The sequence below is a fragment of the Aristolochia californica genome, unplaced genomic scaffold (assembly GCF_029961685.1).
Source record: "Aristolochia californica isolate CCGP_79_NKW_82.1479 unplaced genomic scaffold, dmAriCali1.0.hap1 SCAF_14, whole genome shotgun sequence".
Taxonomy (NCBI): domain Eukaryota; kingdom Viridiplantae; phylum Streptophyta; class Magnoliopsida; order Piperales; family Aristolochiaceae; genus Aristolochia; species Aristolochia californica.
This window is the reverse complement of record NW_027181815.1, coordinates 27,156,109-27,179,143: the sequence shown is the minus strand read 5'-3', so window position 1 is coordinate 27,179,143 and position 23,035 is coordinate 27,156,109. Positions and strand designations below refer to the sequence as shown.

The 23,035-nt window shown below is 37.1% G+C and overlaps 2 protein-coding genes and 1 long non-coding RNA gene across 6 annotated transcripts; all 3 read right to left on the bottom strand.

Moving 5' to 3' along the window:
• Window positions 1-3,135: 3,135 nt before the first annotated feature.
• LOC137949614 (large ribosomal subunit protein uL3y-like) lies at window positions 3,136-8,739 on the bottom strand. Of its 3 annotated transcripts, none has more exons than XM_068795714.1 (6): window positions 8,714-8,739; window positions 7,238-7,349; window positions 4,830-4,940; window positions 4,319-4,623; window positions 3,829-4,238; window positions 3,136-3,638 (listed from the first exon to the last, which is right to left on the bottom strand). In XM_068795714.1, the coding sequence occupies exons 2-6, from the start codon at window positions 7,320-7,322 to the stop codon at window positions 3,380-3,382; spliced, it is 1,170 nt and encodes a 389-aa protein (XP_068651815.1). In that variant the 5' UTR covers window positions 7,323-7,349; window positions 8,714-8,739; the 3' UTR covers window positions 3,136-3,379. The 3 variants fall into 3 exon arrangements, with proteins under 3 accessions (XP_068651815.1, XP_068651814.1, XP_068651816.1); XM_068795713.1 differs by lacking the exon at window positions 8,714-8,739 and adding an exon at window positions 8,468-8,703; XM_068795715.1 differs by lacking the exon at window positions 7,238-7,349 and having other exon boundaries at window positions 8,714-8,732.
• A 2,044-nt stretch (window positions 8,740-10,783) lies between these two features.
• On the bottom strand, window positions 10,784-14,761 carry LOC137949812 (trifunctional UDP-glucose 4,6-dehydratase/UDP-4-keto-6-deoxy-D-glucose 3,5-epimerase/UDP-4-keto-L-rhamnose-reductase RHM1). Of its 2 annotated transcripts, none has more exons than XM_068796003.1 (3): window positions 14,619-14,761; window positions 11,468-13,049; window positions 10,784-11,365 (listed from the first exon to the last, which is right to left on the bottom strand). In XM_068796003.1, the coding sequence occupies exons 2-3, from the start codon at window positions 13,040-13,042 to the stop codon at window positions 10,919-10,921; spliced, it is 2,022 nt and encodes a 673-aa protein (XP_068652104.1). In that variant the 5' UTR covers window positions 13,043-13,049; window positions 14,619-14,761; the 3' UTR covers window positions 10,784-10,918. The 2 variants fall into 2 exon arrangements, with proteins under 2 accessions (XP_068652104.1, XP_068652103.1); XM_068796002.1 differs by lacking the exon at window positions 14,619-14,761 and adding an exon at window positions 13,912-13,996.
• Window positions 14,762-21,285: 6,524 nt separating this feature from the next.
• Window positions 21,286-22,230, bottom strand: LOC137949528 (uncharacterized). Its single transcript, XR_011111867.1, has 3 exons — window positions 21,917-22,230; window positions 21,640-21,824; window positions 21,286-21,556 (listed from the first exon to the last, which is right to left on the bottom strand). It is a non-coding gene; the product is annotated as an uncharacterized lncRNA (long non-coding RNA).
• Window positions 22,231-23,035: the final 805 nt, after the last annotated feature.

Below are 23,035 nucleotides of genomic sequence, written 5' to 3'. Positions count from 1 at the left end.
TCATTAGATTTCCTTCAAAATCATGAACTAAACCAAACTAGTTTTATTTTACACACACTAAGCACAGGTCGAGACTTCGTCCCACCCACAAAAATAAAAATCAAAAGAATCACCAAAACTTTAGTTGAGAAGTCTCACAACAAGTGTCACACATAAACTAGAGCTAAGAAGATTGCCAAAAAGAGGGTATGTTCATGCTTACTACATGTGTTGATTGTTAGTTCTCTTCAACACTTCAAGTAGCCATGGGTGCACAAACATGAACCCTATATCTAAAAGCTTCATAAGATCGATAAACAACACAGATCACCCCATGGATTTCGATTAAACTTCTCACACTCTTAATCTCATCTGCCTCATGCTAAAACAACTACTACATCTGCCATGCAAACAACAACATCACCCACCTCATGCTGTCAACACATCCTTTCATCAACATCTTCAATACAGGTAGGTAGGTGACAATGTTGAAGTATCGATCAGCTGGAGCTTAGTTGAAGTTCCTCATCCTCCTCTTCATCAAGAACCCGAGAAAGGAAAGAGCTCACCGGTGTCCAGCCGACGAAAGGCGTTGAAGCTGAACTAAGCACGGTTTGAAGAAGTTGTTGTTGTTATTTTGAAAAGTTCGACTTGAAACAACTTCCTCTCTTATAGTTGCAGTGTCCTAATAGGAATTAAATTGCAAGCGCGCGCACATACACACTCACACACACACAAAATCCATAGAAGGATATTAATCTTGAATTCAATCTATTAACCATTAGATTCCAGAAAATCCTTGGAGGTCCTTCTATGGATTTTGTGAGAAGTTGCACTCTCCCTAGCAAAACAAATCGATGAAGAAAATGAAACAGAGGAAGAAACGGGTCGACTATGTTGAAGCAACCACTTCAATTTCTAGATCAATTTCTTCATCTCTATCCTCGGGAAAATTAGTGATCAAACAAGAAGCTCTTGAAGGGAAAATTAGAGATAAAGATACAAGAGTGAGGCTTTGTTGTTCTGGGTATAGAAACGACTCACAACATGATCATTCAATATAAAACAACGAAGGCAGCCAGCTTCCATTAACAATATCAGCAACTCGAGCTTCGTTAGCAGTGAAGCAAGATGAAGCTCTTTCAATGATAAAAAACATGAAGGAACACATATGAAGATTCTTTATGGATCAAAGAAGAAATTTTTAAAGATTGAGAAAGTTCATCCAAGGAAGTGGCAACAAAAAATTGGTCTTTGGGCATCAATCAATTGTAATCAAGTTAACGTTGAACAAGAGATTAAGTTCATACAAATATCATACAGAAGAATAATGAAAATTATTCTAAAAAAATAGAGAAGGGAAAAGACAAAAAAAAAAGTTATACTAAACCTCATTGAGAGAGTGAAAAACACATTGACTATGTAGATTAATGTTGTGTCTATATATAGATTTAGACCTTCCTATGATACCATGTTGAATTTCTAGAAAAGAAAAATAATTCAATGACCTGATTATGAGTACAACGAATAGATGAAACGAGTAGAATTAAATTAAAATTAAACTAGTTATATCTCACTTACACCTAAAGTTAAACACTTAAAGATAGGTCTAACACAATTAAATAATTGAACATAAATGAAAGAATAACATAATTAAAACACCTTGAAACTGAACCTCTTTTGTGAGACCTCCTTCCCATGAGACTCCACCATATCAATTTTGCCTCTTATGAGACTTCTTATTGTGAGAGTCGTGTAAGACTCTCTCATATTTGTTCTTCAACACTCCATGAAGCATTACTATGTGGTTTAGTCAAATAGCGATGGTTTTACGTGATTGAGAAATTTCTTTTCAAATTAAAAATATTGATACAGAATAAAGCTCTTCCAAAAGGTTCAATCATGACTCACACAGTATATCATAGAAGGAATCGAGCTAGTGAAAAGATATTCTGCAATACATTTTCAAACAAAGGATTTAGGCAAATTGAAATATTTCCTGGGTATTAAAGTGGCTCGAAGCATGCAATGTGTTGTTTTATCTCAGAGAAAATACATTTTAGATATGTTATAGGAGTATGGCCTCTTGGGTGCACGACCAATGGATGCTCTCATAGAAGTTAATATTAGCCTTCTTGATCCTCAGTCTTATACTCAAGGATAAAACACAATACATACGTCTAGTGGGAAGTTACTTTATGCCACTATTACTAAGCCAGATATATCATTTGCAATGAGAGTGGTGAGTCAATTCTTGGTAAACCCAAAGAAGATACACTTGGAAGTTGCTCATAGCATTCTTAGATAGTTAAAAGGTGCTTCTAGAAAGGATCTTTTTTGTGTACTCCTCATGAGAGGATTGATATGTTGGGATACTCTACTATGAAATCAGTTAGGATGTAAGATAAATAGAAGGCTCACCACAAGGTATTGTTGTTTTGTTAGGTATAACCTAGTAATTTGGAAGAGTAAGAAATAGGTAGGCGTGGCTAAATCTAGCATTGAAGCAAAATATAAAGCGATGACTCACACAATTAGTGAACTTATGTGAGTGAAATCAGTCTTTGCTGGGTTTGGATTTCACATTCTAGAGTCTATGATTATGAAGTGTGACAATTATGCACTCATCTTCACAACCAGTAATCCACAATTTTCCATGAGAGGAATAAACACATGTCACTTCATTAGAGAGAATACCATAAGGGAAAGTTGTTACCTCATTCGAACAACTATTTTTGTCCAAACCCATGTTAGCAAAGAATGTTTTATGCGTTCAAATTTCAGTAGGTCCTTTATAACATGGAAGAAACTTAAAACTACAAATCAATTCGACTAACTTGACCCTTCACTACCAAAACAATTAGACACATTACAATTTGTTTTTGACAAATATCTTTTAAGGAAAACTTTACTGTAATTCGAATTGGGCTTAAATTTGTGGTGCTTTCCTCTCGATTTGCTCTGTATCTTCAGCTGAAGATTCTGAATTATCTATTCAAAGGGTAATAAAACATTGTTTCTTGTAGCAGATAAGAAGATCTAGTGAGATGATTTGAGAAACCATTAAGATGAAACCGATGGGATTCTCCTCTGTTTGATTTGGGCCATTGAAAAGTTAGTAAGGATCATCTGATTGATCTCTTTCCAAGGAACCAGTGAATGAAAGAACCCTTTCCCTGAGTAATCATCTGATTGATCTTCTTTACAAGGATCCTGTGGTCAAGCTTGACCGTCGGATGCAGACAGCGCAAAGAGAATGTTTGTAGAGTACTTGAACAGGGAAATTGGAGCGTCTTAGCTCTGTTAATGATTGCTTCGAAAGGGAGTGGAAAATTGACCCTTCCCAAGAGGGTCTTGTTCAGAGGCCTCAATAGCAGAGATAAAATAACTTAAATCAGGTTCATGCCTTGAGCTTCCCATAGAATTTGGCTTTCTCTTGTGTGGTTTGGAACCTGCCGTGGCCAAACTTAGAAGAAGTGTCTATGAACTTGAGCTTGATCTCTTCCAAAGCCACACGGGAGGTCTGTCTTAGTAGAGACTGCCGCAGCGTCACAACGCGTTTCTTGGGACCAACACAGCATCCCTTCATGAGCAAATAGTCATTTTTCACCACCCCATAGTGTGGGAAGCCTCCCATCGGTGTTATATCCTTTTCGGTCCTGAACGTTAAAAGCACAAAATATTAGCCCAGAAAAATAGTATTTCAAAAAATTGTTAATTCATCACCAGAGATGGCTTAGAAACTAAAAGTTCATTATCTAATGGATCTTTCAGTTCTATACTCCATCCCAGAACTACAAGTATTTGCCAAAGAAATCAAACATTTGATTAATGTATAAAGAACTTTACCGGTCAAACTCAGTAATTGCAGTGTGAGACTCTTGTCCTGCCTTCCCAAGCTTGTATATCTTTTTGTTCGTCTCAGTACGGTGGTGGAATCCATTCTGCCCAGCCCTAGCAACTGTGAAAGAGACCCTAGCTGGATGCCAGGCACCGATGCAAGCAACCTTGCGTAGACCACGGTGAGTCTTGCGGGGAAGGCGAGTCACACCCCAACGAGTAACCACACCTTCATAACCCTTACCCTTTGTAACACCTATTATATCAATCATTTCATCTTTCTGGAAAACAGCTTCTACAGGAACCTGCTTCTCAAAGAGGCTGTATGCAAAATCCACCTTTTGAGCCGTCTCACCACCATTCACTTGAATTTCCATCAAATGAGCCTTCTTCTGCTTTAGACCCTTCATTGTTCGAATCTAGAGAGAGAGTTTTCAGTTTAGTAAAATCAAGCCCTAAACAGAAATTATCAGCTTCTGGAGGCGACCAAAAATAGTACCTGAGTATGAGCCAATACACGGATGACAGATGCATATTTCTTCAGCTTATCTAACTGGGCTTGAATATCCTTTTTCCCCTCTTCTGTCTCATAAATTTTCGAGTACCTAGTGAAGGCCCTCTTCTTGGACTTTTCCCAGTTCTTATAAAATCTCCGGCGCACCTCCTCACTGAGATGCTGGGCCCACACAGCATTCAGAGTGCGAAGGCCATTAGGTGTCCTTAAGTAACCAACAACTCCAACAACAACCATGGGAGGGGTCTCAATAACAGTCACTGCTTCACATGTTTCCTTTTTATGAAGTTCTACATGAGTAGAATGGGCTCATCATTCATCAAAAAATAACAACAAAAGAAAAACCAAAAAAGTCATTTTTTTAGATTAAAAAAAAAAAATTATTTTTTGAAAAAAAATCCCAAATTATCAATGGCGTCATTTGGAAGGAAAAAGAAGATTCAATGCACACAAATGTATTCATCAAGGAAACGACTAACTATGAGGCGCAACTTACTTGACCCCGGTTTCTCCACCTCTCTGACAATATGAGTCATACCAGCCTTGTATCCAAGAAATGCAGTCAGCCTTGGGGGCTTAGATGGATCATCCTTTGGAAAGGACTTCACTATAGAATTTTGAGAAAAAAAAACACACAAGATTATGATATAAAGTCAGACATCCAATAAACCTAATACTCAAAAACCAAGAAACATCAAAATTGTGTATCTAAACAAAGAATATAAACTGCTAGAACAACTTTAGAATGATCTAAACAAAAGAATAATCAAATAGACTTTGCCATCAGCTAAGAAGAAAGCATAATAGATGCTAATAAAAAATAAACGATAACAGGAACTATTTTCCAAGTGAACATTTCAGGTTCAATGAGTTCTAAAAATGGAAGAGGTAAAACATTTCAAGCTAAGTAGTCCAAGAGCATGTTCCAACAAGGTTTCCTAGTATAAAGTAGGTGCTAGAAGGAGCACACAAAAAAGACAATATCACACTTTGTTTCTTTTTTTTTTATGAGACCTTGTTTCTTCTTGAAAACAATTATATATCCCAAAATTCATTCAGTCAAGTAAGAAACTATAATTGCACACAAACTTCACAAGTTCATTCATATTGTTAGGTGGCAAACTAACAGAATCATGCATTCTACTGAGGTAGCATCATAAGAACCCTAATTGCCCTCTTTTGAAGTCCCGCAAATTTTGTCCTCTTCTAGGATCTCTGAAACTCAAGCCCTTATTTAAGAGGAAAAATCATGACAACAACAGAAAAACAATAATAATAACAACAACAAAGCAAAAACAGCAACAACAACAACAACAACAACAATAACAAACACGATAATAAAAATAACAACAAGAGCAACACCACCAACAACAAGAGCAAGACAAACTATGATAGATAAAACCATGATAGGTTCAAACCATTAAACCAACATGTCATGGCACAATCCAACTCAAGGAAGTACTGGCTAATATGTTCCTCATTCCCTAAATAAAGTACAGTCTCCCCAGGACGGTATAATAAATAATATAAGGCAAGAATGCAGAGGTTGCATGACCCAGCCTCGATCCTGTGAATCCCATCATAAAGGAACCACAGGATGTAGTATTACGTATCCAAAAGACCCATTTAAGATTTTTAAACTAATTTACAAGGTTCTTCCTGTTAAGGCACTAGTTTCAATAACAAGTCAATATAACAGGTAGGATCCTATAAAATAGAGAGTAAGAATGCTATAAAACAACAGTGCTATGAATAAGAGAGAAAGGCCTCAGTGCAAATATCATATTTGTGAGACCAAGTCATGTGGCTCTATAAATATAAAGCATCAAGCACACATACATATTTTGTCATGTATCTAAATTCTACATACCTTCAGTCCTATAAATATGTCACTATTGTAATAGTAAGTCAAATAAATATACAGGAAATGGTCCTGTGAAATATGAGAAAGGACCCAATGCAGAGATCATATTTGTGAGTCTAAATCATGTGACTCTATAAAGCATCAAGCACAGATACATATTTTGTGATACATCCAAAGTCCTATAGATATGCCCCTATTGTAATAGCAAGTCAAATATACAGGAAATGGTCTAGTGATATGTGGAGTGAAAGGATTACAAAACAACAGTGTCACAAATATGGAGAAAGGTCACACTGCAAGGATCACGTTTGTAAGACCACGTTGCATGGCTATTTAAATATTAAGCATCAAGCAACACGTGCATATTTTGTTATATATCAGAATTCTACAAACCTTCTGACCTATAAATATGCATAAAATGATAGAACAAAAACTACTCTCAATTTGTTAAAGAAAAACATTTATATTAATAGAAACAAATTTAGACAAACAGAAAAGAATGAACAACAAAAAAATTATGTCATGAAATGATGATGCACACATGAAACATATTTCCAAATTCGTTATCAGTAAAAAGGAAAGCATAAAATGCATAAATCTATTGAAACTGACAATCAGGTTTGCAAAAGCCAATGCTAGAAGAAACAGCAGGGCTTTAACAACTGTGGCATGGCAGATTCCAGTTCAACCACGTTTACCTGTACACTGTTATATAGTGCATAAACAGGTAATAAATGGTTAACCACCAAAACCCAAGAAAATCATAACAAATTAAAAAATCACCAAAAGTTATGCATTAAAGATAGAAACAAGCCCATTACAAAGAAGTTTTTTTTTTAAAAAAGTCCACAATTCAAAGATAATACCATAGTCTTAAAGACCTACCCTATTACAAAAAACAAAGTTAAGATACCTTGCATTTACAAAGTCAATCACTTGAATGCCATTAATCTTACTAGAGTGATTGGCTAATCAGATACAAATAGGCATAACTAGTTCAAGCAGGAAAAATCCTACTGACTTGGAGAAAAAAACACAACCTTTCCCTCTATGTCTGGATGCTCTCTTTCTAGGCAGGTACCCCAGCGATCCATGCCTTGGGTGCTCAAACTTCCGGTGAGACATCCTGTTTTTCTTCTTCGTCCTTTGAGTCTTGATTATTTAAACCATCAGAACAACTTAAGTCCATTAACAGTTTATGAATAGTAAATAAGTCGCAAAGTAATATGGTTGGCCCAATTTATCACATGAACTGAATGACCAGATGGTCTAACATTTCTGTTCTAGATACCCAAACAATTGAATGGTGCAACTAGGTAACTGGAAAGAAATTATGAGGATAGATAACTTCAAAATAACACAGTTAAAAAACAAGTGTACTTAGAGTAGCATTGTGGCATATACATCAGCACATAAAAATTAAATGAAATGTTCAAGATGGATCCATTTTCCAGGATCTCAAAGTGATGCGAATTTGAATTGCGTTCAGCATGTTCCTCACATTATTGAATCTAACCAAGAAAATGGATTTAATTAAATCGATCAATATTTGATTTCTCCTTCAGTATAATTACAAAGACAAAGACAACCAACAGTATGGAAATTGAAATACAAAAGGGCCCTGAGCTTAAAGACAACAGCATTCATCATGTGACCTTCGGACCTGATAGGAAAAAGCTCTCCGACCAAAGGCCTATGGCACGGCTATAGCACAATGCCAATTCTCAGGGTTCTCTTGTCTTTCTTTCCAAAAGAGCCATAGAGGATTTTGGTGAGAAAACCCATTCGAGATTCCAGCCTTGATCTCACTTTCTAGCTTCTTCTGGGAGACCTCTTCCCTCAGACCGAATAAGATAAACATAATGCCTGTCTTATAAGCTAGTACAGGGCAGTCACCATGCTAAGTAATAGCATTTCTCGGACCCATGAGCAATGACATCCCAAGAACGCTTCGCTTCATCTGAGCATACAAATTCATGGATTGCCCAATGAAAAAAAAATACATACCATTTACGACAAAATAGTTTCCAGCATCGAGACATAATTAAATGAAACAGTCAAAAGGATCAAAACCGTAGAAGAGGAAAGTCGTGGATAAATAGGCAAATTATCTAAAGATATAACAAGCGTAAAGAAAACAAAATAATGAGAGGTAAATCACCTCAAACTTTAAAATGAAAACAAATCCAAATCCAGATAAAATCAGGTTACATGCACTTGCCAGAATTTCACATCTGAACATAGTTCAGTTAGAAAAAACAAATACATACATAGACGAATTCCAACACCATTTACGTAACAGAGTTTTCCGCTTCTTGTAGGAAGTACTGGAGGCTATTCAAATAACACAACAAGAATTGTACAAATAAAACAAGACTGAACTTTTAGATACGAACGTGGAATAACTTCAAAAGGGAATACAGACACTCTGTGACTGCGTGAACACCTTAGAAGTACTAAAATTAACAACAGAAGAATAGAAAGACGCAGAAGGAAGAAAATGAAAAGAAGGCTACCGGCCGTAGACGGAGATGCCAACTGCTCACCGTGACTTCGAGATCGTTAGGGTTTAACATCTGCTCCTTTATAGAGAGAACCAACGGCGAGGATAGACTTCCGTAAAAACAATTTTGATCTAACGCCTCCACCGTCGGTTCGCTTGGTATGATTTATAAGTGCTTCAACTTAAATTTCATATTTCTTTGTTTTGTGTGAATAGAAGGAAATGTAATCCAATTTCTTTCACAACTTGATGATAATGTTGTTTGAGATAAATTTGGATAGCAATCCTCCTAAATAAAGAGCATCTAACCCATACATGACCCCACCAATAAGTTGCAAATATTAAAATAAATAATATAATTAACTAAGACAAATTTTATATAATATTTACTAAAATAAAAAAATTGATAAACTATTTGGTTAGACTTTTTCCGACCTTCGATAGTCATTAAACAACCAAAATTACCTCTAACTACTCATGAAATATTTTTGCCCATAAAAACTGTTAGAAAGTGGGCTCAAACCCACACATCCGAGAGGTGGCATATTGGTAAATAAGAAAACTTCTTATAAAGAGGGCATGAAAATGTAATTGTTTATCTATTTATGGTTCTTCTCTTATAATGTTATAGCTCTAAAGCATTGTAAAAACTATAAATAAATGATTTTGGCTAAGATGTAAAACATTAATCATTAACTTATTGTAAACAGAGGATATAAACTTCTATTTATAATAGAGGAAGGTAGTAAAGTCCAATTATAATAAAACTATCTTTATCCCAATTACACCCAAACTCTAACACTTAAAAATAAGTCCTAACATGATTAAATAACTCAATATAGATAAAAGACAAAGATAACTCAAACTAAAACTCTTCTAGGGCATGACCATAAAATAAAAATACATTTATGAGTCCTTCTTGATCTTCCAATTTTTCCTTGGTTCGTGTGACTCATCTTATAATATCTTCCAACAATTTACAAAGTCAAGATAATTTGTTCTTTAGAACCTAGTTTAGGTGAATAAGAGGGCTCTCGTCTCTCCCCCTTCTCTCCCACCCATTCTTGTAAGGAGAATGAAAGTTTGTAAGAGCCATTAAAGGGTATTACATTGATCGCGGGTTACATTCGAAATGCAAAATTATATTGAATAATGAATGGAAATGTATTAAAAAATTACCTTTTTTTCCAGTCCTCATGGCAATTTTTTTCCCTAGCTTAGAAATAGTGAAGATACTGTTCTGATATCTCCTGCTTGCAAAATCTTCATTCCAAAAGCGTTCCAATACCCTAAACCTCAATAATAATAATTGATTACAAAAGGAAAGCAGGTAGGAGAGGCGGCCTTTTCTTCAAGGGACACTAGGCATGCCTTGCGAGTTGAGAGTAGCCTGGCAATGGCATTTAACTCCCCAACCACATTAAAGCTCAATCTGTACCTTTTCAATTAATTTCATGTTACTGCTTCTGTTTTCCGTTCATTAAGATGGCTGAATGCACAAGTAGCTGGGCTTGAGTACATTTTCTTAAATGAGATAAACACTTCTTTCTCTCGTTTCTCAGACAAACAATCCTTCACTATATATCTCCCACTACTAGGTGCCATTGCGCATCAATTTATCCATGCTACACATTCTTCTCAAATGTATATCTTTTAATATACTAGATATATGTGGTGCCTCAGGCATCACTTCCAGAAACGAAATTCAACAAAAGCAGACACACAACACAAAGGATGAAGATGGATGCACAACCCCCACAATTTTGCCAGTCAAAAACTGTTTCTTGTAATTCTAAGAACTGGTCAGACCTCCCTCTAACTTCCATTCCACCCGATCAGACTGACTGGTCCAGCCATTCTGATTTCCCAGATTCTCCAAGAGAAAAGAAAAAAGAGAATAACAAAGAGGAATATTACTTGTTTCAGTATCTAAATCACTTGTATTAAATCAAGAAGGCCAACCAACAATGTTCCATAGAAGAGCCAAAAAATGGACAAGGCTGACGCTACCAAACGACCAAACAAAGAATTAGAAACAACCTAGAAGAATTATTCTAGCTCCAAACATGGTAACAATAGAATATGAAATGACGAGATGCTAATAGCAGTAACAATTATCTAGTGGCAATAGATGGTGATAAAAATTCCTATCAGCTACTGCCAGAACACAGGTTTTCTTCTGAAGCCTAGTCTCACCTGAATAGCTTGAAAATGGTACTCATTTCACCTTCTTGTTGGGTTCAAAAACATACTTGACCAGTGAGTCCTTGATGTGGAACAGCTCTGGAAATTCTTTCTTCAACTTGGAAGCATCCATCTCATTGTTGCTTCGTGGTGCCACAATAACTTTGGCCTGCTCTTCCAAAGTGAAGTTGACCCATTTGAACTCTGGGTCAATGTACTTCTTGTACATCTCAAGGATCTCATTGTGGCTTACTACACCAGGATTTGTGAAGTTCCATATGCCTGTCAAATTCCTCTTGGCCATCTCGATTGAAATAGGCAGAAGCTCATCCAATACAGTCATGCTGTTTGGGATGTTGACCACCTTGTTGTAACGGGAAATCTTGGTGATAAAGTTGCGAGGATTGCTGAGGTCAGATGAGATTGGCATTCTAACTCGCAGGGTACACACATTGTCATATTCCTTCAAAAGCTCTTCCACCTGGTACATACACCAATGAATATGAGTACTGGACACAGGGAGAACATGGAGCCTGTACTCTTGGAAAAGTAAAAAATGGAATTTTCAAATTAGTAAACATACCATGGCCTTCGTCTTGGAATAGAAGGAACCAGTAAAATTGGGCTTGTCTTCCTCCCTGAATCCAATACCTGAGCCTTCTGGGTGATCAGTATTATACTCAAATATACACCCAGTAGCAAAGTTCACCATAAGCAAACCTTGGTCCTGGCAGACATCAGCTAAATTCAAAGTTCCCACCACATTGGTGCGAATTGTTTCTGGCTTGTGGGACTCACACCAGTCAACATTTGGCCGGCCGGTCACTCCAGCAGCATTAAAAACATGTGTAGGCCTCACATTTGTGATATCAGCAACAAGTTGAGACCTCTCCTCCAGTCGCCCCTTCCCATATTCAAAAGGAATTCCCTGTTTCTCACAGAGCTTTCCAAGAAGGCCTCCAATCCATCCAGTCCTACCATAAATTAAGAACTTAAAAGCTGGCTTTGGGCTGGAGATTGTGCTCTTTGCAGATGGGACCACCATTCGGTCCTGGCGAGGACTGTTCACGGCATGGGACGTTGCTGCTTCACTGGAATCTTCTGACCCATCAAATTGTCTTTCAATCCCAGGCATCATCAGCATTCTAGGATGAGGCAGCAGGGCGCCAGACACATCACCCCACCAATCTGGATTGGTTGTGTACCACTCCATCGTCTTCTTGAGACCCTCTTCCCATGTGGTCCTCTCTGACCAACCCAAGATTTTCAACTTCTGATCATCCAAGAAGTACCTCTGATCATTAAAAGGCCTGTTCTCAACAAACTTAATGTTTGAGTCAGGATCCAGGTTAAAAAGCTTGCAGATGTCTTTTGCCACATCAATAACTCCCCTCTCCTTCTTTGTCCCAATGTTATAAACATGACCGACTTCTCCTCTGTGAAGGATCAGTTCAAAAGCCTCTGCAACATCCTCGCAGTAAAGGTAGCTCCTCACATTTGATCCATCCCCATGGATGGGAAGGGGCTTGCCCCTCATGGCCAAAAGAATGAACTTTGGGATCAATTTCTCAGGAAATTGATTTGGCCCATACACATTGTTACCTCTAGTAGTGATAACAGGTAATCCATAAGATCTTCCATATGCCATGACAAGCATTTCGGCCCCAGCCTTTGTTGCGGAGTATGGATTGGTAGGAAGGAGTTGTGAAGCCTCGTGGTTGCCAACAACAGCATCTTCATCAGTCTCTCCATAAACTTCGTCAGTGCTTACATGGATGAACCTCCTAATCTGACCTGTAACCTTGCAGGCTTCCAGAAGAACATGTGTCCCGTAGATATTGTTTTTGGTGAACTCAAAGCTATTCCCAAAGGAGTTGTCGACGTGTGTCTGAGCAGCAAAATGCATGATTGTATCGATTGACTCAGTTATGAGGAGGAAGTTGACAAGATCAGCACTTCCAATATCACCCTTGACAAACTTGAAGTTTGACGAAGATCTGGAAGGAAGTAGATTCTTAAGGTTTGAGCAGTAGTCAAGTTTATCAAGGACCACTATTTTGTATTCAGGGTAACTTCGTATGAGACGGTTGGCAACGTGAGAGGCAATGAATCCAGCAGCGCCAGTTATGAGGATGTTCTTAGGCTTGTAGGTAGCCATTTTCGATCTGTTTGTACAGAAAATAAAAAATAAAAAATTGAATGAGAGTTAGACCAACCTCAACAAGATCAGCAAGAAGTAGCCAGAAATTCAAGGAAACGGTATAATAGCAAGCAGAGAAAGGAAGCAGAAAAACGATTTCAATTCTCAAGAGTCACCAAAGTAAGGAAACAGATTAATGGCAAGCATAAAAGTCAAATTACCACAACTACGAGCTCTCCTCATAAAACACTAGGAATTTTATCTTAAACGGGTCAGTACGCCAATGACGATATCACATCATCAGGAGAGGAAACAAGCAAGGTATGTTATAAAAATAAATCCCAAAATCCAGAAATGCTTGTTTAGAAAGGGTCTATCCGAGATGCAGTATCAGATCAAACGCCAAATCGTGCAGAGATCCCGTAAAAATCCAACCGGCATATGTACAAGGAATAATGAAAATAGCCTACGGCACAAACAGAAGCAGGGTTGAGATTCAGCGAAAATAAAAGGCGTACCCTGTCTTTCCTAGGATCGTTAGCAGAGGAAGACAAAATAAAAATTCAGTGGAGTCCAAGGGAAAAAAAGAAAAAGAAAAAAAAAGAAAAAGCAGCAACTTTTCAACCGTTTACCGCACAGATCTGAATCGACTCCAGAAAGTCGATCAGAGAGAGAGCCAGAAAATGAGAATCCTAACGTCATGAGATCAGATCAGATTAAGAAAAACAGGGTCACAAAAAGGCCGCCTAGATGACGAAACAAACAAAACCTTGTCGACTGCCCATCGAATTAATCAATCGAGCATTTAAGACGCATACCAAAACCCAACAATGAAAACGAATTACATCCATAAGAAAACGAACGGAAGAAGAAAAGAACGAACTTACGAGGTGGAGAACCCCCTTGGAGAGGCGTGAGGAAAAGGAAGGGGAGTAAGAGGTGGAGATTTTCGTACAGATAGCCGAAGAAGAAATGTGCTTGGGGTGGTGAAAGAAGGCCCTGAGAGGGTGGTATTTATACGCGGAAGGTGCCGAGGTGAGTAGCTTGGAGAGGGAAGGAGAGAGGTAGTTGCCGGTCCTTGAACCAGACAGCGCCACACATAATTGTTTCGAAGTTCATACACTTACAATGTCCCAATCCTTTCGCAGGGATGTTACGTGCGACACGGCAAAGAAACACGGAAAGTTGTGTAGCGCTGGATTCACTGACCCTTAATTTTATACCATTTACAGCTCGTCCATGATGAGGGTCAAAGTGAAATTTTAAATTAGACTACGCAAAGGTCTCGACTCTTTTTCTCTCGAAATGATACGGTCTCCAAATCACAGCAATTCACAGCAAATTCACACCAAGAAACCTATCAGACTACCGAAAGTAAAATGCGTGCGGTATAGAGAGAAAGCAATGGGGAAGAGGGAAATCCAGTGAGAGAGATCTAAGATCCGACCCGGAGGTGAAGATACATAACAGATCCGAAGGGGAGATACATTCCCGGACGGAGCAGGAGAGCAGATTCTGATGGAACGCCGCCTGGGAGGCTGAACCGTAAGAAAGACAAGGTAAATTATGGAGAGAGAAAAGGAGGCGAATTTACCACAACTCGGTGTCCTCGGTCGATGGAGGAGAAGAAGAGTCGGCGAGCTCTTCCGATGGTCTGCCTGGAGATTGATTGATTGATTGCCCTTCTGCGTGAGTGGAATTCCAGAATCCGAAGCGTTGTAATGGGAGAAACCAGAAATCTACAAGAGAAAACAGAGGAAACTGATCCCCAAATTTGTAGAACTGAAAATGGAATCCGGATTCATGGTAATGACTAACGGCAAACCGTTGTTTTACTTCAGAAATTAAATCTTAATTTTCTTAGGACAAACCTTATGTCTTGAAACTTATATTATATTTATCAACTCCTTAAATATTAGTTTTTTAATTAAAAATTAATTTATTAATAGAATTAGTGTAATTTATTAATTTCCATAATTCACCAAAAAAGTGGTTAGATGAATGAATGAGATTATTTCTCTTATTTTCATTTATTAACTTATAATTAGGGTCTCTCTAATATTATATTTATCAACTCCTTAAATATTAGTTTTTTAATTAAAAAATAATTTATTAATAGAATAGTGTAATTTATTAATTTCCATAATTCACCAAAAAAGTGGTTAGATGAATGAATGAGATTATTTCTCTTATTTTCATTTATTAACTTATAATTAGGGTCTCTCTAAACCTTTTTTCTATTAAAAAAATACCGAAATAAAAATTTTATTTAGGAAAATACTCAAGTTTTTAAACTTATTTGCAAGATTATCGGATTTCAACCATCAAAGGTCACGTGGCATATCCAAAAATTTCTTTCCTTCCTCTTTCGACTTCCCAGTTGAGCGAAAATTGGAAATAAAGAAGTTTTTGAATAAACCGTTCCTCATTCTTGATAGATTTAAACCACCATTCTCTCAAACAAACTTTTGAGCGATCTTCCTATTTTGAGTTTAAAGATTCATTGGAAAAATTATACTGGAAAAAAAAATAGATCGCGTAACAATAAATATTTTAGCATCTAAATTGATATGCTAAGAAGAGGGAGAAAATAATTCACCAAAATCTTGGAAACTTAAAAAATAATTTAAAATAACGGACACAAAAAATAGTAAAAGAAAGAAAATCTCCATTGTTGGACTACAAAGTGAGCTACAAAGTGAACTTGTGTTGAAGAAGAAACACTAGCAAAATCAACACTAAAGATCATCAAAGATTAATCAAACTTCAACTTTAAAAAAAAACCTCAGTAAATTTCAAATCTTGACAAATTCTGTTAAAACAATAGAACTCTTTTTTTATCTCAAAATCTTTAATCTATTTCTCAACTTACATAAAACTTTCATCAATGGATCCATGACTTACCTAACACACAAGGGTACCTTTAAATACTTGCTAGGTATATCATCCAAAATATCTCCAATAACCTACTTGCCTTCAAATGGAAAAGACATGTCATGAACATTAATAAATTAACAAATAGACAACAATTTTTTAACTAAACTTTCACTATTTTAACAAATCAACATCTGCCATCCAAAAGAATAGCTCATTTCCAAAAAAAAAAAAAAAATTTAAAAGGAACTTCTCAACTCAAAACTAGCCTATGGTACTGCAAATGGGAAAACAATGAGCAAAATACAATGAGTAGTATTTGGAAACTTGCTTCAATGGCAGCCATGAATCTCTTCTATCAAGTCAAACACAATCGAAGAAGGCCTCGACAATGATAAAATCCAAAAGAGGTCCCCGAGAAGTCCTACTTATGATGAATTTCATAAATTAATTTGGTCGTTCAAGTGTATTCTAGCATTGAACTATCAACATATCATGAGTTCCTCCTATTGTATATGCTAACTCGGGGGAGATGTTAAATTAAAATTTTGAAATTTAATTATAAAATTAAAGTAATCAAAATAAAAGACAAACATGCACCAACAAAACATACCATTTTTTTTTGTTCTTGATGTTCCCCATTGATAATCACCACCCAAAAACCCTTGTTTTGGAAACTTTCACTAATAAATTCTATTAGCTAAAATTTCTAACTCCAATGAGATTATGTTCTTTTTAACCCATGTAATATCCAATTACACTATGACAAATCTTTCCTACAAAGATTATATAACTGAATTATAGCTTTATTGGCCCTTTCCTTCTATAAGGAACAAATGTACAAAAAACTAAAACTTCCACTATGGAACAAAATAGGTCTAATCCAGCGATAAGACTTATAAACTATTCGCAACTGCGAGAATATATCATGACCAGAAGGTATGATAATCAAATCGAATTCCAGAAGGTCTGGATTCGATAATTAAAAGATCGGCTCTTATGAGTTCAAGTCAAACTCAAAGAGTTAGAAGAAAATCTTTTAGTTGTAGATTATAACAACAAAGGAAGAAGGATAATCCGAGATGGACGATTCTTAGGACTCAGTCCAGAAGGATTAAAACGAGTTATCAAAGACCTGAAACATCAAATCAGGATTGAACAGCTTGAACTTCAAGAATATGTTATCTAAGCAATTCTTAGAAGATTTAGTATATCGAGGTACTAGAACACCTCCACAAAAAAATAAACAAAAGGTACAAATGAAAAAATAAAAATGTATTCCTTTTCTAATGGGAGAAACAATCTTCTCCTAGTGAGATTCAAAGTCTCAAATCATTTAAGCACATGGGAATAAATACTAGAGCTTAAAAAAACTAGGATGTTGAATGATTTTGAGAGAGATCAAAGAAAATGCAAGAATATAGACTTTTTTTCTCTTAGAAATGGGTTGTGTGGTAATTTCAAATAAAAGCTTCTTTGAATACTTGGGAATTCAAATAAAAGTTCAGTTAATGTTATAAAAGACGTTTGGTGGCGTATTTATAAGATTCTCAACCAAACTAGCTGTTATGTGCATATTTCCAAGAAGTTGATAGATCGCTCAACCGTGTGTAACTACTATATTTTTTTATTCTCTAGGCTTGTTGATTGATTATAGCATCAATCAACATGTTTTGAAACCTTCAAAAAACCCGATTGATCGATCAACCCTATGCGATTGATCAATCAACTCTATTTGATTTATCGATCATACTTTATAATGTTGGCTATGCAAAATTTTAGATGATCAATCATGCTATATAGTATGCTTGATCATGGTTTATAACCTTATCTAGCAGGATTCTACATGATCAATCATGTTTATCCAGATGATTGATCATGCCTTATATTGCTTCTCGGTTTGCTGTCCGGATTGATCGATTATGCCAGTTGCCAATTTTGTGCAGTGGCTTCTAAGCATGATGGGAACTACTCTAAAGGATTATAGCAAGTTTAAAACATGGTTATACATCAATTAAGCATTATTTAAAAAATATTTATGCCCTAAAGCTCGAAAACTCTTATATACATTGGGATTGAGATTTGGTTGATTGTCCTTGGAGTTTTTGAGATTAATCTAATTGACTTGATATAATCTTTAAATCTTCAATCTTCTTATAGGTGCCTCTTCAAGATGATTCTTATGGCTTCAGGACTTATGATGAATTTGTGTCTCTTGAAGGAATTACTTCTGAAAATACTTAATTTACAATTATTAATGAATTAGGTTAGTTTTTATTGTCATCAAAATGTGGATGAGGGTCAACCTAGATTAACACTATATACAATTGAAGAAGAAGAAGAAAACTGTAGTACTTTGCTCCACTTGTTTCCTAGTGAAGTAGGAAATTATCTCTTTCGTTTCTTTTCTCTCCGAAAACCATGTGACTGCTAAATACACCCTTCAGCAATTTAACTATAGAACTGGTTGGCAATGATATCAAGTACAGATCCTTGGAATGAAAAAGAAAAGCTCATGCTATCATACTAAGAGGGCCAGGCCCCCTTTTCTCATTCTTGCAAAAAAGAAGGAGAGGAATGGTTAAAGTCAGGACTTTTACCCATCCTACAATTGGACCCTTTATCTAATAAGTTTATTCATTTGTATTTATTACAGTATAATATTAATATTATAAAATTCATCCCAAGTCTAGCTGAACTGTAAGGGTCAGCTTCTCCCCATTTCATTTTCACCCCTCTCATTTTGTTTGTTTTTCAAACTACTAATCCCTACTGAAAATTTCTCTCGACCAAACAGCACCACTTTTCTGACATTTCGGCATTCCGGCCTTCCACCACTCTCTCTGTTTTTCTCCACTCTTTCTCTCTTCATTTGCCCTTCTTTCTCCATTCTTACCCCCTTATTTCTCCTTTTGGAAGGCAGAACAAAAACTCCCAAACGATTCCAACATTCTCCACCTTCTCATTTTGAGTTTGTGTGGGCGAACCAGTTTTTGTTTTTTCCATTTATCCCTATGAGGTTAGTCTTAATATTTTACTAAATACTGATTTAAAGCACTCAATCCAACTGGGGTTCCTTCCATGCATCATGCATGCAAGTGGAGGGGATGAAAAATGTTAAGCTTCCTTTTTTTCAACCCTTGTCTCCTTCTCCTTCCCCATTGCTTTCTCTCTCTACCAAAAAGTAGCTTGGCTTGTTGAATTTGAAGAGGTGGTCTTTGCCCCCCTACCAACCCTTGTCTTTTTGCCAGGCTATAACACCCACACTTACTAGTTTAGATATTTGACCTTGGATAGTATTCTGGCCTTCTCCAAATATGTTTGACTCCTTTCCGTGACATACAATTATTCTTTCAATTATTTTTGGGAGTATGACCTGAATATATAGGCTTCCAACTATATCTAGAAAAACTAAAAGCCTACAGAAACAGTTTAATTCTAGGGGTTGAGTTATATTTTATTTGATTGAATTCAGCCCATATGCTTTTTTAAGGATCTTAAAGCTCTAAAAAGGGAAGAGAGTTCTAAATTTTTTCCCAAGAAACTCTCAAAGATTATTATGTTTTTTTCTTTGTAATTAGAGTAACTGTTGTTACATGTATGTTTTATCTATTGAAGTATGTTGAAGTGGGAATACTCCAAACTCTTGAATTTTATGGTATTTAGTTATGTTATCCTGATTACTGATAATGATAAAGATGCCTCTCATATATCAGAATGAATGGAGCATGAATTTTGTAAAGCATTGGTGAGAACAAAGTTCTGACATGGTCATGCTTAATAGTATACTCAACTGCCTCAGTCCAGACTGCATTTTTTCATAGGGGTCTTTGTCTACATTTTGCTTGGTTGAACATCAAAGTAGAAAACTGCACAGGAAACTACATGTAGTCCTACTCAGTTTACTGAGCATGAAATAGACCATACCAGGAAACCACAGTTTACACAACAGAAGGATAGCTCATAAAAATATGCAACAACCTCACATACCATAGTTCCCTCACTATAATACTCTTCTCAAAAGTGACAAGTGATGTTTACCACTGAGAGAAGCAATTAGGTTAAGAAATAATGTGACTCTGCTGGGATTTGAACCCAGAATCTCCACTAGTTGTGGTGCCTTGCCTTTAGGCCACAAGAGTCTTTTATCTTCAATCTTTTACCAAGTATCACATGATATTATAATAGTCTTCAATCTTTTATTTTCAATCTTTTTACCAAGTATCTAAGTCTTAAAATTGGTGGTTGAATCAATAATAAAATCAGGACAAGAAGAGAAAAAACTATTGAATCCTTTTACCACAGCTAAAGTACCTGGGATATCCATGGGTTGATTCTCTGATCCAGTTCATCTACTACTGAATCCCTCCCACCAGTCAAAGGCACCTCTGAGGATTAACAACAGCTCAAGGTAAAAAAGAAAAAATAGAAGAGTTAAGGCTGGAAAATACCCCTTCCAGCAAAGATAGCAGAGACATCAATAAAATAGGGAATCAAAGAGAAAAGGGGGAGAAACAGGGGTAGAAAGAGGAAAGTACCTTCGTTGAAATCGCTTGTGGTGGAAGAGATGACTTCGTCCGTGGGTTCTGGTAGAGTGAGGAGACAGGAAAATAGCTCAAGCAGGAGAGAAAGGCAAAGGGAGCAATTTTTTAATATTTTCATTGTCTGATGAAAAAAACTGAAACCTATGGAACCGGTAAGAAGGTTACTTTTTCATTTGAAAAACACCTACATGGGTGTTTTTTTTGTCTCTCTCTCTCTCTCTAAACCTTTATGACTTGCTTTTCTAGAGTCGTTTCTCAGTATGAGATGGAATCAGGGCCACGTAAATGGATAAAACCAAGTCCATCTCATGCTCAGGAAATCTCAGAGGCCGGCTCTCCCCCTATTTTCCAGTTTGCTGCATGAGTGGGTGCAAAGCATATGCATAGCACCATGTAGTTTTCTCTGTAAATTTATGCTAGTGTCTATGTGATCTGCAACTGCAAAAACATTAAATAGAAGCATAGTAGATTGCTTACATTAAACGTGATTAAGGAATTTAAGATGTCCTTGTGCCAACCAATAATCACAGGAATTGCTCAAAAGTGCATCAGTAAACAAAATGGTCAAATTCATGAAGGCACAACAAACAACAGCACAAGAGCTATTGATAATTGAGTTGAGTTGCAAAATACTCAAGTCTGCTCCAATTTTTATTTTGTTTTTTGGCCAAATGCAAGTTACTATAATTCAAGCAACAACTCCTCTAGTGAGTTCTTCAACTGCACACTGAAACATCAGAAGCATGAAGCAGCATAGGAAACTATGGACATTATTCTTGGAGTCAACAACGATTTCAAACATAAAAGATTATTCTTGAATTCTCAATTCCAAATTCCCTCCAAGTGGACTCTGGGAGTTTCATTGCCATAAATCAATCAGACATGTAGTTGACTTCATTGCTAGCATTTAGTGGATCGCTATTCATCTCCAACCCGTGCCTAATTGGCTTACACAATATAGAACTGCTATAGGAAAATTTACAGAACCATAGAAACAGCCTCTTAAACCAGGAAAAAGCAAACTTCACATTAAATAACACAAAATCCTGCTGAAAAACCTGTTCAAGAGGACGAGCTGGCATTCTAACAATCAGCAGCAGTTTATGCATCATCGCTGCAGCAAAAGAAACAGACAATTCACTCACTGAAAATAGTACCACGATTTAACCAATTTTCTAAGAGTGGTCGAAGAGTAACCTTTGGAACCTGTTTGTGAAGTTACCCCAAGGTCAGTGATTCGACATCCGATCTGAATCAAATTGCAAGAAGAGAGAAAAGTTGGGTGGCAGATCACATCTAATCTCTGCCTAATGCTTTTAATCCTCCAAAGCTGGTGGTGCCCGTCTCCGCTGAGAAGCCAACAACAGAACTGATGCTCTTTTCTGAAGTCAGAAATCCGAATGCAGGTATCAGAAACAGCTCGAGTAAGAAGGGGCTGGTGAGGACGAAAACAAGACGAAAAGAAGTTGCTTACCTTTATAAAAGGAGACCTGGTTTGCTTTGGCTCTTGGATTCGACACCCCAACTCCCTCCGCTGCCATTCGTCCAGTAGATCGAGCACCTCATGTGCAATATCTTGGACGCTTTGCAGGCGAAGCTGAAACAGCTCCTTGTCCCTTTTTATCACTTGGCGGCAGGTCTCTGCGTCCTCTGCAAGGGAAGCTTCGATGCATTTAAGGGCGCAGACGACCTTCTCCAGCTCATCTGAAGCGTCGAGCCAAATATGTTGTAGAACGAAGCCGTTCAGAACCGAAGAGACTGGCTGAAGCACCATGGTTTCGCCTGCAAGACGAGGGAAAATGCAGAAAAGCTTGACGATGTTGTGGACCTCACCGGTTTTACAGCTATATATAGGACAAGATGTGGAGGATTTCTGATTGGGGGGAGAAAAAAAAAAGGGTGGTAGAGCTGGCTGGTCGGTTTCGACGAAAGTGAAGATGATGAAGACGAGACCATGGTTTCCACCAAAAACAAAAACTTTTCTGTACATGTCACCATCACTGTTGCTTTAAGTATAGAGGACAAGATGTGGAGGATTTCCTCTTCTCTGTACAAGATTCTGGAGAAAAAGAAAAAAAAAGGTTCAGTGAAGATAAAGAGGAGTAATTTCTAAGGCCGGCTGGCTTGGTTTCGACGAAAGTGAGATGATGAAGACGAGACATAATGGTTTCCACCATAAACAAAGACTTTTCTGTATATGTTACCAACACAGTTACTGACTCGGAGGTGTCAACGGCGCAGATAGCAGGGAAAAAGGCAAAGGCATGCGATCCGGTTAATTGGGCCTGGCAATGGCGACCCCTTGGCTGTAGCAATCGTGTTGCTGCCGGCGTCATTTCAATTGCCGCGTGCTCTACCTTCTCTCTTCCACTCCAGCATCTTGGCCGCCGCCCTTGACTTCTTCCCTCCATGGAATTCGTAAGAAGACAACCGAAGTTCCAATCATTAGTCAAAGATATGATCTCATGGAGTAATTAAAAAAGACCGACCATGCTTACCAATTCAACTATCAAACCAAATGATTTGAGCAAACGAAGGCGCAGGGAAATCTCCTCACACAACACATCAAAAGTCAAAGGGAGAGGCGATTTTC